Source organism: Numenius arquata, chromosome 3 (genome assembly GCF_964106895.1).
Source record: "Numenius arquata chromosome 3, bNumArq3.hap1.1, whole genome shotgun sequence".
Taxonomy (NCBI): domain Eukaryota; kingdom Metazoa; phylum Chordata; class Aves; order Charadriiformes; family Scolopacidae; genus Numenius; species Numenius arquata.
The window spans coordinates 7782283-7796209 of NC_133578.1; the positions used below are offsets into that span (position 1 = coordinate 7782283).

The 13927-nt window shown below is 39.2% G+C and overlaps 1 protein-coding gene across 8 annotated transcripts in view; it reads right to left on the reverse strand.

Moving 5' to 3' along the window:
• Positions 1-13927, reverse strand: part of R3HDM1 (R3H domain containing 1) — an 87093-nt gene that overhangs the window by 2252 nt on the left and 70914 nt on the right. For 3 of the 8 annotated variants that reach the window (XM_074144769.1, XM_074144766.1, XM_074144767.1), the window contains 8 exons: positions 10312-10466; positions 9582-9730; positions 7276-7379; positions 6511-6678; positions 3579-3748; positions 3219-3369; positions 1071-1153; positions 184-268 (listed from right to left, as the gene is read on the reverse strand). In XM_074144769.1, the coding sequence (XP_074000870.1) occupies positions 184-268; positions 1071-1153; positions 3219-3369; positions 3579-3748; positions 6511-6678; positions 7276-7379; positions 9582-9730; positions 10312-10466 (1065 nt within the window). The remainder of the gene's footprint in view (positions 1-183; positions 269-1070; positions 1154-3218; positions 3370-3578; positions 3749-6510; positions 6679-7275; positions 7380-9581; positions 9731-10311; positions 10467-13927) is intronic. The other 5 variants (XM_074144771.1, XM_074144770.1, XM_074144773.1 and 2 more) reach the window with 3 other exon arrangements.

Genomic DNA, 13927 nt, shown 5'->3' on the forward strand with positions numbered 1-13927 from the left:
CTCCCTCTTCCCCCTTCTCCAAATCGAGTCCCCATCCTTATGTTTCCTGTGTTTGCCATGTCCGTTTCTGTCCAATTACTCTCTGTTCTGCCCTTTTCTCACCTCTGCTTTTTTTTGTTACATTCCCAGCCCATCACCGTAATTCATTTTTCTGGAGGACTGTGTGAATCAGAAATTCCATACCTGGTTCTCCCGCACCAAGATCTGCTGAAGCAGCCTTCTTTGCTGGTTTCTTTCCCCTGTTTCCGTGTCTGTTTCCAGGTTGACACTGGAAAGAGTGACATAAATTATGTACTTTAATGACAGTGCACCGGTATCTTAAAATTTCTAGGTTATCTCAGTGAAAAACAGTGTGGAGGAATGTCTGGAACGTAATCTGCGCTACCATGGTGCAGAAAAGATTTTCATGTCCAATTTTAGTCTTGGGAGTTTAGCAATCCTGCAGTCAGGCAACACTCAATCCTTGGCTTCAGAAGAAAGGGAGGAAGTGATGGAAAACAAATAAATCACCTTAAATCTTCTTGGAAGAACACCCTCTCATTCCCCCCCAATTCATCATGTCTTCTGACTGATCTCAGGGAGAACTGAGCAAGGTAGAGAGGTAAGGGGTCCGTGTGCCCCAAAAATTAAAGAGATGGCAAAACTTTTTCGCTTTGCTAACACTAATACTTTGGTTTCATTTTTCTTATAAAAAACAAACCCACTCTTTGTTTAGAATTACCCACACGTATTTTCTATTTTTTGGAAACTGTTATTCAAATTAAAGAAAATCCTTTTAGCAAATGTTCTCTCTCATTCTTGGAACTGCTGGCAAATTGCTTAAAAAAAATAAATCCATAATCTACACTGTGCCTGAAGCTAAATTTCAGGACTTTTTTAAAAAAAAAAAAAAAAAAACAAGACAAGAACAATGGGAAGTATCAACACAGAATAAAACCATTATTGGAAAGCAAGCACCTTCCACTCAATTACTTTTCTAAGGCAATTACACGTTTCCCTATTCATGGTGGTTATAATGGTAGCCCGGAATTATTTTTTCAGTGCTGCCGGGAGATTGTTCTCTTTAATACCTGTTGGCTTGTTACTTGTCCACGTAATAAAGATGGTGGATTGTATTGCAGGGGTTGGCCAAGCAATGGGTATCTGGCATCTCCTTAAAGAGAAAGGTAATTAGAAGGGTTTTTCTGTTATATGAAATCTTCCTCCAAGTTCCTCTTACTATGTATATCTTACACAGAAGAGAAAGCAGAATAACGATGCACAGAGCAGTGTATTTGGCGAGGCTAACAAAAGAAGACTTGGCACGATTAAATAAGTATAAGTCAGTCACGTACTGATCACAGGGTGAAAAGGTACAAGCTTTCTTGCATTTAAGGATTACACTGAGACACGCACTAAAATTTTTCTTCATTGCAGTCTTATCTAACTTCTCTCATTTCAGAATGAGCTTAATAAGGCTACAGCTCCTCTCAGTGTAGTAATTTAATTATCTTCATGGTTATATCCCTTATTATAGCCAGGTACATTTTCATGTTCCTGTTTGCTCCAAGGATCCACAAAGACAATGGAGCAGAAGTTTTTAGTAATCCCAGAAGATTAAGGAAGTTGAGAGGTATATTTTACAACAGGCAACCTGGAATTTTTACAACATCAGAAGACAAAAGCAATGACATAAAAATTATGCAGCACACATGACAAAAGACAGACAAGAAAATAAAGTTTTCTATATCAATAAGGAGGACATACAGAATTTTCTGTTAAGTTCTGCTTTAAAGTAACTTCGTAAAATAGACCCGTTAATTTTGAGTTTGGGAACTATAACAGGGCATCTTTGCTCACGGACAAAGGGGTTTTTTTATTATTTGTTTTTTAAATGTTATCAACTACCACATCTTAGTGAAAACTCCCTATTTTCTGTTAACATGGCAGCAGAGGACTGAAATTCTTCTACAAGGAATTTATTCAGTCTTTGGGTGGGTACTATCTGAAATGCTAAGTGAGGTAGCAGCAGCTTTGGCCATCATGCTAGTTTTTCTACAAAGGAATGAAGAACTCTTCGCTTAGGCAGCGGTTTGATTCAGTGCATCATCAACTAATAAGTGAGTCTGGCAGAACATTCATCTCAAGATCACATTTCTACATGCTTTGCCCCAAAAGATAATATGACCACCTAATGTATTAAGATCAGGTAGTCCCACATTATTTATTTTATCTTTGTACCTCTAAAATTATATCCTTTGTGACAGTGTACATCAAGTTCTTGATTTATGGTTCAAACTTGAAGCTAAATGATATCAAGCATTTCATTAATATTTTCAATGCTGAAATTGGGAATTTCATATATGAGAAAGCCGGTGGGTTACAGAAGCTCTCACAGTAACAAGATGATCAAATGCTTTTGAGAATACGGGGGACAGTATCGGTGCAGGGAGATGTGGTGAAATTTTACATGATGCTCGAGTGAGTAATTTTTGTGATCCCACTTCAGTAACATTGCCAACTGTCTCCTGCGCTGCATCAAAAGCAGCATGGCCAGCAGATCGAGCAGGAGGTGATTCTGCCCCTCTGCTCGGACCCCACCTGGAGTACCGCATCCAGCTCTGGGGCCCCCAACATAATAACAACATGGACTTGTTGGAGCGAGTCCAGTGGAGGTCCACAAAGATGATCAGAGGGCTAGAGCACCTCTGCTGTGAGGACAGGCTGAGAGAGTTGGGGCTGTTTAGCCTGGAGAAGAGAAGGCTCCAGGGACACCTTATAGCAGCCTTTGAGGGCTAAAGGGGGCCTACAGGAGACACAGGGAAGGACTCTTGATCAGGGAGTGTAGTGGTAGGACGTGGGGTAATGGCTTCAAACTGGAAGAGGGCAGATTTAGATTAGATATTAGGAAGAAAGTCTTTACCATGAGGGTGGTGAGATGCTGGAACAGGTTGCGCAGAGAAGCTGTGGATGCCCCATCCCTGGAAGTGTTTAAGGCCAGGTTGGACAGGGCTTTGAGCAACGCGGTCTGGTGGGAGGTGTGGGGCTGACATATGGCAGGAGGGTTGGAACTCAATGATCTTTAAGGTCCCCCTTCCAAACAAACCATTCTAGGATATGATATTCTATGATATTGCTACTAAAGTGAGCCACAGTTTGTCAGAAAATCCTCCTTTAAGTTGTATTTTAAAACATTCAAATAGAAAATATACACAAATTTTAGTTAGCTAAAAATATACCTTGTCCAGGGACAAAAGGTCTAGAAAACTGGGACACAATAGAAAGAGGCGTTAACGCGGGACGGATGTTCTTCATGTTTGATAGCTGAGCTGGTGCTGGTGATTGGGCCGGTGAGGTGACAGGACTACCTAGTTGAGGACTATGCTGCAACTGGAATAAACAACAGGTTAGTGTTTTAAAAAGTACATAGTTGAACAAGCTAGACAACACCTACAGCATTTAAAGACCTAAGTAAAGGTAAAATAGCTATATTAAGTATTATTGGAGCAGACTTTTATTCCCCAAAAAGAACTTTTGGAAACATATGCAATTTATGCAAATTTTAAGCCATCCTGGAAGACAAAACAAAGACCTCATACCTGCGCAGCACCGTCTAAAGTGCTAAGTTCTGTGGACTTCTGCCCCCTTTGATGATCACAGTAATATTTATTCTGTTTCCACTGTGGAGGTGAATGGTTCCGAGGCTGAGGGTTGTTGGGTATATTTAGCTGCATCATTACTACTCCTCCACCTGGTGGTGGTGCTACCGCTACGAGACAAGAAATCAGTAGCACGCAGTTAGTTCATCATACATTTCATTTTTCATTTTAGCAGAACAGACGTTAATTTAAAAAAAGGGAAATAACATAAGGAACGTTTTGCTAGATGAGCTGCTGAATTCTAGAAAACTAGAGCAGTATCTTCTGCACAATTACATTTCCACTATCTATCAGATAAATCTGCGATAGTTAACTGTTTTAGAGAAAGCTTCCCACAACTAGAAGAGATAGTGGAACCACTGAAACTCATTATTGAGAGTATTTTTAAAACAAATCATTCTATTTAATAGTAGTTAATCAACATTCGTGGTAGTTACTGACAGAGCAATGTGTTGAAGAACATGTGGGATTAAGCAAACATGCCTTATTTAAAAATAGAAGCTGCCTAGTTAGTTTTCCATGATATACAGCAATATGGACTCTAAGTGTTTCATACGATATGATGGCATATGGTGGAAATACGTGGAATCAGTCTTTAGTCTGAGGCAGAATGACCCTCATTTACAAGTTCTATATAGGAATGTTTTCCTGGGCAGAGACTGCAAATCGATGCCTGCGCCCGGCACCGCTTCTCTGCTGCGGCAGCTACAGAAGTGCCAGAGTCAGGGGAGAAGAGCTGAACGGCCAGCGCTGTGCCATGAGGTTTCGCAAGAGGAGCTGCGAGCGGAGGCTGCCGAGAGAGAAGCTGTTGGCCCCCTTTCACCTGGCTCTGTCCCAGGGAATTTATATAACGTCCTGTTTACTTGTCAATGGCTGTTTGCAATTTCCTTCTCCGCTCTACCTACTGTTTGCAGCATTTCTCAGAAAACACATGGTTTAAACATAATTTAATCATCCACCTTTAAAGAGGGAGCCTACAATCTTCTTAATTTGCTACCTGCGTCATAGCATTAGTTAGCAGCAGATACGGATTATAAAATGCATTCGTCTTGTATTTTTTTTTTAAAAGGGGCTATTGTTTTCGCTACCCCCGGGCTCCACAAAAAGGAACAGACTCCTTCGAAAAGCAATCCAAACCATGTAGAATAATGAACTCCTGATATTAAAGCTGTATTAGCTTTTGTAACTTGTGTTCTGAAATATTTACTATATTGGTATTTATAAAAATAAATGAAGCAATATTAGCAGTGATTTCACATCTGTACTTCCTTTTTAATGGCAAGAAGTTCTACCCATGTGTGACAGATTGAAATGGAAGCATCAGATATCTGGCCGACTTTAACAGAGGATATAATTTGAAGAGTCCCTGCTCTGTCTCTGCAAGAGCCACACTGCAAATATTTCTGTTTTGTTGCACAGCAAAATAAAATATAACTGTTTATGGATATCTACTACATAATCAGAATAATATGTAACACAATAGTTTCCAAGTGATAAAGCCATAAACTTATCCCTGAGAGGTACCAAACATCTATATACACACACTACATTTTACACAGAAAATGTATTACAAGAAAATTGGATTCATTTCGATATTTTCATGCATATATTCATATATATTATAAGTTATACTTATTTACATCTTGTTTTATATTATAGTATTTTATCCTGTAGCACCCTACCATACTCTTTTTACTCATCTGTTCTGTGAGAACTGAACTTCCAACAAAAAACACGTCTCTTTCGAAACCATCTAAGCACCATTTCAAGAAGTGTCACAACCTGAAAACGCTATTTAAACTGCAAAAGAAAACTCTGTACGTCCAGAAAAACTTTTTTCTTTCTAATACTTCTAGTTCCACAGCATTTCAGTAAATGAAAATAAATGGAATTCTTTTCCTAAACAAGCATCCTGCCAAAAATGAAGTCTCATAGAACACCTAAGTCAGTTTGCAGACACTTTATCACCTGTCAAAGCCCATGAGAAGGGGAAACCCAGAAGAAATCCTTGAAAAAGCTTCCCAGATTTGCAGTCTGATCCTCTGTAACTTTTTCAAACTACAAGAAACACAACTCCGCTGCTTGTCTGCGTGTGTCGTCCTTGTCCTTACCTCAGTGGCCTTGATTCATCATCTCAGCATCACCGAAAAGCATGCTTTTCTTTATTCTCGCAGAATTTGGTCTGCCTGTGCCAGAGGGCTTCCTCCTTCCCCAAACTTCTTTAAATGACAGTTTAACTGGTTTGAAATCAGGCCTTCCAAACCACATAAAACTAGCACTTCCATGACAGATTAGGAGGGCAGAAGAACCAAGGAGTGTGAGACCGATTTCAGACACCGTGAAACCAGTCTTCCAGAATAAAAGCCAAACAAGCTTGAAGCAAAATCGAAACAAAACCAAACCTGCCCACGAACTGTAGTACACCGCTAATCCAGCTGTCTTGCCACTTAACTGTGTGTTATCTGTTTACTAATAAACAGGATCTAAAAATATCTTAAAAGATAAATGTTGTAAGAAACGCTACATCCACAGTGGAATCCAGGTCGCTGACCTAGGGTTGTTTAATCTACTGCTTGCTTGCAAAACGCTGAGATAGCAGTATTTGAGATTACCTGACACTTATCTGCCGGAGGCTGCCTCCAGGCTGCCCCCACAAAGTCAGTTCTTTCACTCAAGTTCCAAGCTGTCATTTCAAAAGTTACTATAATAGCAATTCAGATGAAGAATTATGAAAAAAAAATAAATAAAAAAATATTTGCAGAGATGGCACTCAAGTCGCAGTTGCTGTAGCAGTTAGCCATGGAATCAGTCTGATCACTTACAACAGATTTCTAGACAGAATGGCTTAGATGAAAATCCCAATAAAATATACCTTTTATTGGCTGCATAATGGAAAGACCAGTGGGCGAACTTTTACATGATGAGGGTGGAGACACTATGCTGTAGTGCACAATGGAAGCAGCCTGTTGTGGCTTTGACTTTGATGAAGGTGGCAATAATGTAGGAGGTGATGGCTTCTGACTCGAATGGTTGCTATAAACTATGAAAGTAAAAGCAGTAAATAAGGCTACCATAAAAACAAAACCAAAACACCCCACACAGCTTTGGAGTATTTCATTTAGCTTCTCGGCGGGTCAGAATGCTACCACTCCTCTCTGTCCAAACCCAGAACGCTTACAGTTTCACCATCTTCTCAGGAACTCTCAAGAAAATCACTACGCCTAACTCCATTAAGTGAAATCTAGAATGCTTCTTGAGCAGAAGAGCCAAGTAACCGCTTGCTCATTCTATCAAACGTAAACTCAAATCTCAAAATTTTCAGACCCATGGAGCTATTCAGGAAAATACAAAAGTCGTTCTGCTGACAACTTACAGTTCCCACGGCTGTCTCAACTCACAAGCAGACACGCAAGGCATTATGATGTACGTTACTGAATTCTAAGAAAGTAACTTTAGAGCTTTCAACGATAAACAAATTGAGATAGCGAGTGAATCTGCCTCCAATGTAACTTCAAAAATGGAACAAAGAAGGAAATCTAATACAGTAGTTAATTCTAAATCAAACCCTTAATAGCAAATATCCAATCACCCAGCGTAATAATAGCAAGTCTTTCAGTAAAATCTTTATTCCCCCAACCTGCACACTGCTGTCCTTGAAGCTGCTGAGAGTTGCACGGTGACGATGTTCGAGGAAACTGTATCTGCTCTGATCCAGGAGGCTGCAAATATCCTACTGATGAACTGTAATAATAATGAAAAAAGAACATGACTAACAGGCATTTATGCTACACTCATTTAATCAGGACTGCTGCATTTGCTGTCTACACGTACTGCAAATCACTGAGTCTTTGTTCATTTTTAAAATCAATAATATTCCCACCTCCCTTTGAATCTACTCGTTCTTCAGAAGACTCAAGTTTCACATCTCTTCCTTGGTAAAACCTTATGCCCTGCAAACATTAAGACGCTGCACTATTTCACCTATTTTGATATACTACTTTTGTGTTGATAGTGCTGTATTGGTATAAAGACATGTAGAATAATAATAACGAGACAATGTGTTGCTTTGCCCAATTAACCAGAATTAGGTCTCAGTTAAACGACCACCACAGAACCTGCCATGAGGGTTTCAGACGCAGCCCCTCAGCTGGAGCCTGGCCCCATGCGGCTGAGCCGGCTTATTTCTCACACCAAATGAGCACACTTCTGCGTCGGTGTAAAGTAACACAGCTTAAAGAGATGATTGAATTTCCATGACTTTACCAAATTGGGTGTGGGAAAAGCAAGGTGCCTCAAGAAGATAAACGACCTTTAATTTGTTTTTAATATGTAGGAAACAGACAGACATAGGCAAATACTGTCATACCACTAACTGATCATACTGCCAGAGCCACAACACCAGGCTGATGGACCATAATCACAATGCTGCCTATAGAAACCTGTACTTCATTTCTGTACTAACCGATAAAGTAAGCATTCTGAAGGAAGGAGAGAAAAATATTTTATTACTTCAAATTCTGGAAAAAAGTAAGTGTAATCCTGTTGGATCTACCATTCTCACTTATGTCGTCACAAGACATTTGTTCCATCCTTTGTCCCACAGTTCAATTACATAATTTTAAATTAAAGATACTCTTCCACTAAAGCAGCAAAACTCAGTGAAAACTAAAGCAGATGGGTTTATATCTGCATGGGACCTGTGCTCTCACACAGCTTCTCATCTGTTTACTGACTACAGCCTTCAGCAGTGACCTGTAGGTTTGAGACTACTCAGTTCCTGCAGAACATTATTCCGCTTTCCTTGTCAAAGTGCTGCAACAAGAACTATTTTGATAAAAGCAAGATGCTGTCATTAGTTGCGGGTTTGCTCTGAATTCCTAACAAATGTTTCCCTGTTCAAAGGAGGGGGACATTCTAAATGATGCAAAAGATCAAGCAACAAGACTTCAAAAAAAAAAAGTCTGGGATTATGTCTACCTATGGCTTCACAGAACCTCAAATATAACTACAGAAGAAAAGGGCAAAAAGAACCTTCAAATACAAAGAACAGGAATTCAGATTTCAGTAGATGAAGCCATGCAGCGATGACATAAATACTATTTAAGTCTCTGCACTCACAAAAGGATGAGGCAAGCTTCATATTGTTGCTGCTTGTTTAAAAGCTGCAAGGAAGGTATTTTTAAATGTTGCACATTTGTAAGTTCAAAAAAACTAGAGAAAGAAAAAAATTGTAACAAGCATTGATCCTAATGGATTCTTTTAGGTATCTGCCTATCTGTTGTCTCACAAATACTCCTATTGTGTTGGGGACACAGACACATACACAGAAGGTCTCTACATGTAAGACCGATTTGCTGTTACCAAGGTATGTAAAGAAAAAGTTATTAATCAAACAAAAGCCAAGCACAGGAGAAAGTTCCTATACTTGTTTCACAGCCAGCTCTGTGCCAGCAGCCCTCATTAGAAACACAGACAAAGCAAGCTAAGCTGCTTCTAGACAAAGCTCCAAAAAGGAAGTCAGTCAGTCTTTTTCTGGGATCCAAATTCACTTTTCTCTACACCTTATTAAAATACTATCTTTGACAAAATCAGTGAACGTGGGCAGTCATCTTAAATGTTACTGCAAAAAGGCATTGCTGTTGAACACACTGGTGTTTCATGTATAAGAAAAGGAATGCAGAAAACTTAAAATGGGAAACTGTAGTAAAGTATTGCTGAAATAGATATGGAGACAATGTTTTCCAGTCTAATAAGTTTGTCCCAATTAAAGTAGTCCTGATTGTTTTAGTTAATTGCCTAAGAGCAAAAATAAATAGATAATAAAGTGTAAGTCTGTCTTCAAAATACATGTTAATATATGCAACACTGTAGCAGATCCTTGTCAGTTATCGCAAGGTAATTAAGCCTAGTTGCTGAGAAATCAAGTCACAGAGTTAAACTCACCTTAAATTATTCTGTTGACCTGATGGAATGACACTGTAATAAACCGGCATTCCTGTGGTGGGCAACCCTTGATTTGACTGACTGGGAATTATAACAGGCTGCTGATATGTCTGCTGGGGCACTGCTTGCGAACCTTGAGGCACCGAAACCTACAATTGAGAACACAATAAGATTTTCTTCCGCAGACAGTGCTTCTTTCTGACTCTTGACAATCATCTAGTTTATACAAGAATCTTTAAAAAAAAACAAAAAACAGAAGCTGAAAGATTTGCTGAAGTTCTCCAAATCCAGAAGACTAGTGATAACAGTAGTTCAAATAATAGTGCTTTATTAAAAAAAAAAACCAACCAACCAATTTTTTATCTTCATCCCCCCAAATGGAAAGGGACTCCATCAATTACCAAAAGAGATTTTCTCCCCAACAGAAAGTGGGGTGATTGGGAGGGAAATCATACGAGCTTTTTCTCTCCCATCCTCTGAATCATAATTAACTCAGCACTTGGCTTTCAACAGGACTAGAACTTGTACATTTGTGACAGATTTCCTTCTTGCTTCAGTTGTGGGTATTTTTGTTTGTTTGTTTTTAAATATCTGTTCCCGATGTCACCTTTGACACCCACTTGCAGCTTTCTACCATTTACAAAGCAACGCACTTCAAATCTAATTAAAAAAAGATAAATCACTCAAACACACAGAAGAGTGATTGGAAAGTTATGACTCCATTACCCACCTGGTAAGATGGCACTGAAGGGTATGGAACAATCACACCTTGAATTTGATTCCCAACGTTGTTGTGTTGGCCGCTGACTAGATTCTGGTTCTGAGACTGCTGAACTCCAACTAAACCCTGGTAGTTTTGCTGCTGGTTAGGCAAAACCTGGTAACCTGAAATCATACATTTAAATCTTATTTGGAAATAATGAACATATTTTATACACAGTTGCCTACATGAAAATACAAGTGTAACATTTCCCAATGGCTTTTTAAATCTGGCAACTTCCTAAGAGTTGAACTCATCATGCATATAGAAAGAAGCCAACATTAAAACTAACAGATTTATTCATTTGGATCCAGCTTGAAATACTATCCATACTGTTGGCAATGCTGCTCTCACATGCTTGCAATATTTATTTACACTCTCAGTGAGTTACATGCATTAACACCTTGATTTGCTAGGTGAAAGCTGAAAGCACTTGAACAAAGCATGCTAGATAATATAAAAAACAATTAATTGCTTATTATTATGAACAAGGCCATTTTAGGTACTTTAGTTTGGAAATTCTAGTTACGCTAAATCCTACTAGTACCTCAGGTGCCCTCGGGATGAGAGCATCTTGGCTGTGATTCAAAACTGAATCCCACTTCAAGAAAATTTGTGTAAAGGCACACGTGCAAATATCTTAAAAGTGACAATTTCTACTGAAATCCGTAATGCTAAAAACAACTTGGAAGTGAGGAAAATCTCCCAGGTAAAAGCCACGGTCGTATACAGTGGAAGATATTTTATATTCAAAGTTATCTCAGGGGAAAAAAAAAAAGAAAGATTTTTATATTCACCCCTCTACAGTGCCTCTACAACTGTTTATTATTGCTTAAACTGGTAGCTTCCGCTATCTTTCAAAAATGGCCTAAAAAACCCCAAACGCCTAAACCACAAAAGCCAAACCAACCCCAAGCGTGAGTGCCAGACAGGAAATGGGTGCATTTATTAGGTCCAACCTTAACTCCTGCTTGCTTTTTTTTGTTTAATTTTTTTTTTTTTTTAAAGCATACAGTAGGTAACTGCTATGATCAAACACATGCAGAACAGAAGTAACGTTCTTTTTGTCATACGCTATTATACAGGTACGTGCTACTTACCACGGCAGCAAAACCCCAGAACTGTCAGTGTTTCTGAGACAAAGCCAGTTATCGCTCCAGAATAACGAAACTGGGCTTGTCAAGATGCACTGACGGCAAGAAGAGTCTGTATTGAACTGGGACACGTTCACATCCTACTGACCGCGACATTCCCCACGCTCCCTCCCTTGGTATGCAACTATAATCAAGCACGTATAGCTGCAAAAACTCATTTGAATATTTTTTTTTTTTTAACTGTGTTTAAAAAAATTACACGGTCTGTTTGGAAAATCATTAGTCACTTAAGAGACTTTTTTTGCAAACAAACCCCACCAATGTTCATTGGTTACATACGTACAGGGTACAATGAACACCGTGAATTAACAGTCTCAGCCGACTGTCTCTATAGAAATCGCAACAATGAAGACGAAAAAAGACTGTTACTATAATCAAATATTGCTTTAGAAAATTAAAGGGAAGAAGGTTCAGTTTGTTGAAACCCAGAGAGCTCTTCATTAGAAACACACAACACTAAATATTTTCAGGGTACTCTACAAAACTTCAGAACGATGCACGCTTGAAGTAGAATTAGTAATTTGAAGTTTTAATAACTCTTCATTTCGAACTGTGTACAGGCCCCCATTTTCTATCTGTAACAGTCAAAATGCTTAAATGTACTTTGTTAAAGAATGATCTATGGCACCTACAAAGCAGGAGAAGGCGCAGTTGCAGCGCATGACAGATACAACCCATACATCTGCAATCTCAGCCCCTCGCTTCCCAGAAGCCGCAATGTAGCTGCCCATATTTTTCAGCTTTTTTTCTGGCACTTCCAGAGACAGACATCATCAATTTTGCAAGCAGAGAGAACTGGAACAATATCAATTGACTGCCAAGAAGGTTCCCCACAGCTTTCCAAAGAATGCTCTATTTTTAGCTCCCCAATTTCACCTCTGCATAGAGAGTGGTCTGACAGAAACGCAGCACTCAGCAGAAAACCCACACCTGCCATAGCAGATTCTCTCATTACACAGAAACGCTCTGAAACAGTAGATTACAAAGAAAATGAAGCACGTTTCTTAGTATTTACATCATTAATAAGAAATCACTGTTAATATAAGAAAAGTTAACTCAGAATATAGAAATACATTTTCTGAACAACACATTAAGAGTGAGGAATGGTGTTTATTGAAGAACAGGAGAGCACGTACAATCACTCGGTTAGCAAGCTATGAGCATAGCTTGATTACCTCTGTTACAACTACAGCAATTATTACAACTCTTAATAGTTTTATCACTCGTCTTGTGAAGCAGAAGCTTGTTGAACCTCAGCTGACGTCCCTACAGCAATTGTAGTTCTGATAAGACGTTTAATCAACCTGTGGTTTAGGTCTCACGGTAACTGGGCCTCATTATCATGCCAATTGGAAATGCCTTTTTCTTAAAGAAAGTTTTCTTCTCCCAACATCTTTCGGACAACCACAGTGTTTTTATTAAAATTGAACCCCCCCAAATATTTCACCTGAAACCCCTTTAAAAAAGGAAGCCAGGAAGCAGCTGAAAAAGAGACCGGTTCACTGTGAGAAATGTAAACCTCTCAGACAGTGTTACGGCCCCGAATCCAACAGCTCATAAATAGTCAGGCCACTCCATAATATTAAACCAAAAGGGGCTTCAGTTGCCATGCTCTCAGAAGCTGTCATCTTTTATCTAAATTTGTGTTTGGAAAGTTACTTCATATAGTTAGTAACCACTTTGTAAGATGAATAAAACCCACAGCTTTTACGTAATGCACGATTTGTTAATTCTCCTTTTGCCCAGACACGTTGCCGTGTTAGCCGAGTAACACGCTGCCTTTTGTCTCCAAACCGGCTGTTGCTACTGAGCATCAACCCTTTCGGATGTAGCTTTGTGTCAACTTAATACAAATATTTAAGGTTTAAGATAAATCTACAAGAGAGAGAATTTCAAAACACAGACCATCTCACAAGCAGTTGACAGAACAGAAAACATGACGTGGAACCTTCCATCTCTAGAATGTCGACTCAAACTTGCCCATAAAGCAGTAAATGGGAGCCAGCAATGGCTAGGTAGCAATTTGGAGATTTTGAGTTGAACACTAATTATGCGGTTGCTAATAAAATACTTCTCTCTACTGTTAGTGCTAGTAAACACCAAGTAACCAAACAGGATTGAACGGGATAATTGGCTGGACCTCCCCTTCGCTACTTAAACATGATCCCTTGATGGTGCAACGTGCATTATCAAAGCAGTAAAGCAGCTGTCTGCAGAGCTTCCTTATTTTATTTCTTCTGGGACACAGAGGGAGATTTTAGCTGCTGGTGCTTTTCACCCTGTCCACATTACAGGCAGCGAAATTCAGTTAAAACATAAAGAGCCAAAAACATACAAGAAAGGAACTTACCTAATAGCAACCGATTCCTCCCTTTGCCTCTGGGTGCTGACGCACCATCACCCCACGCTTTCAAACTCGAATGGTTTTGTTT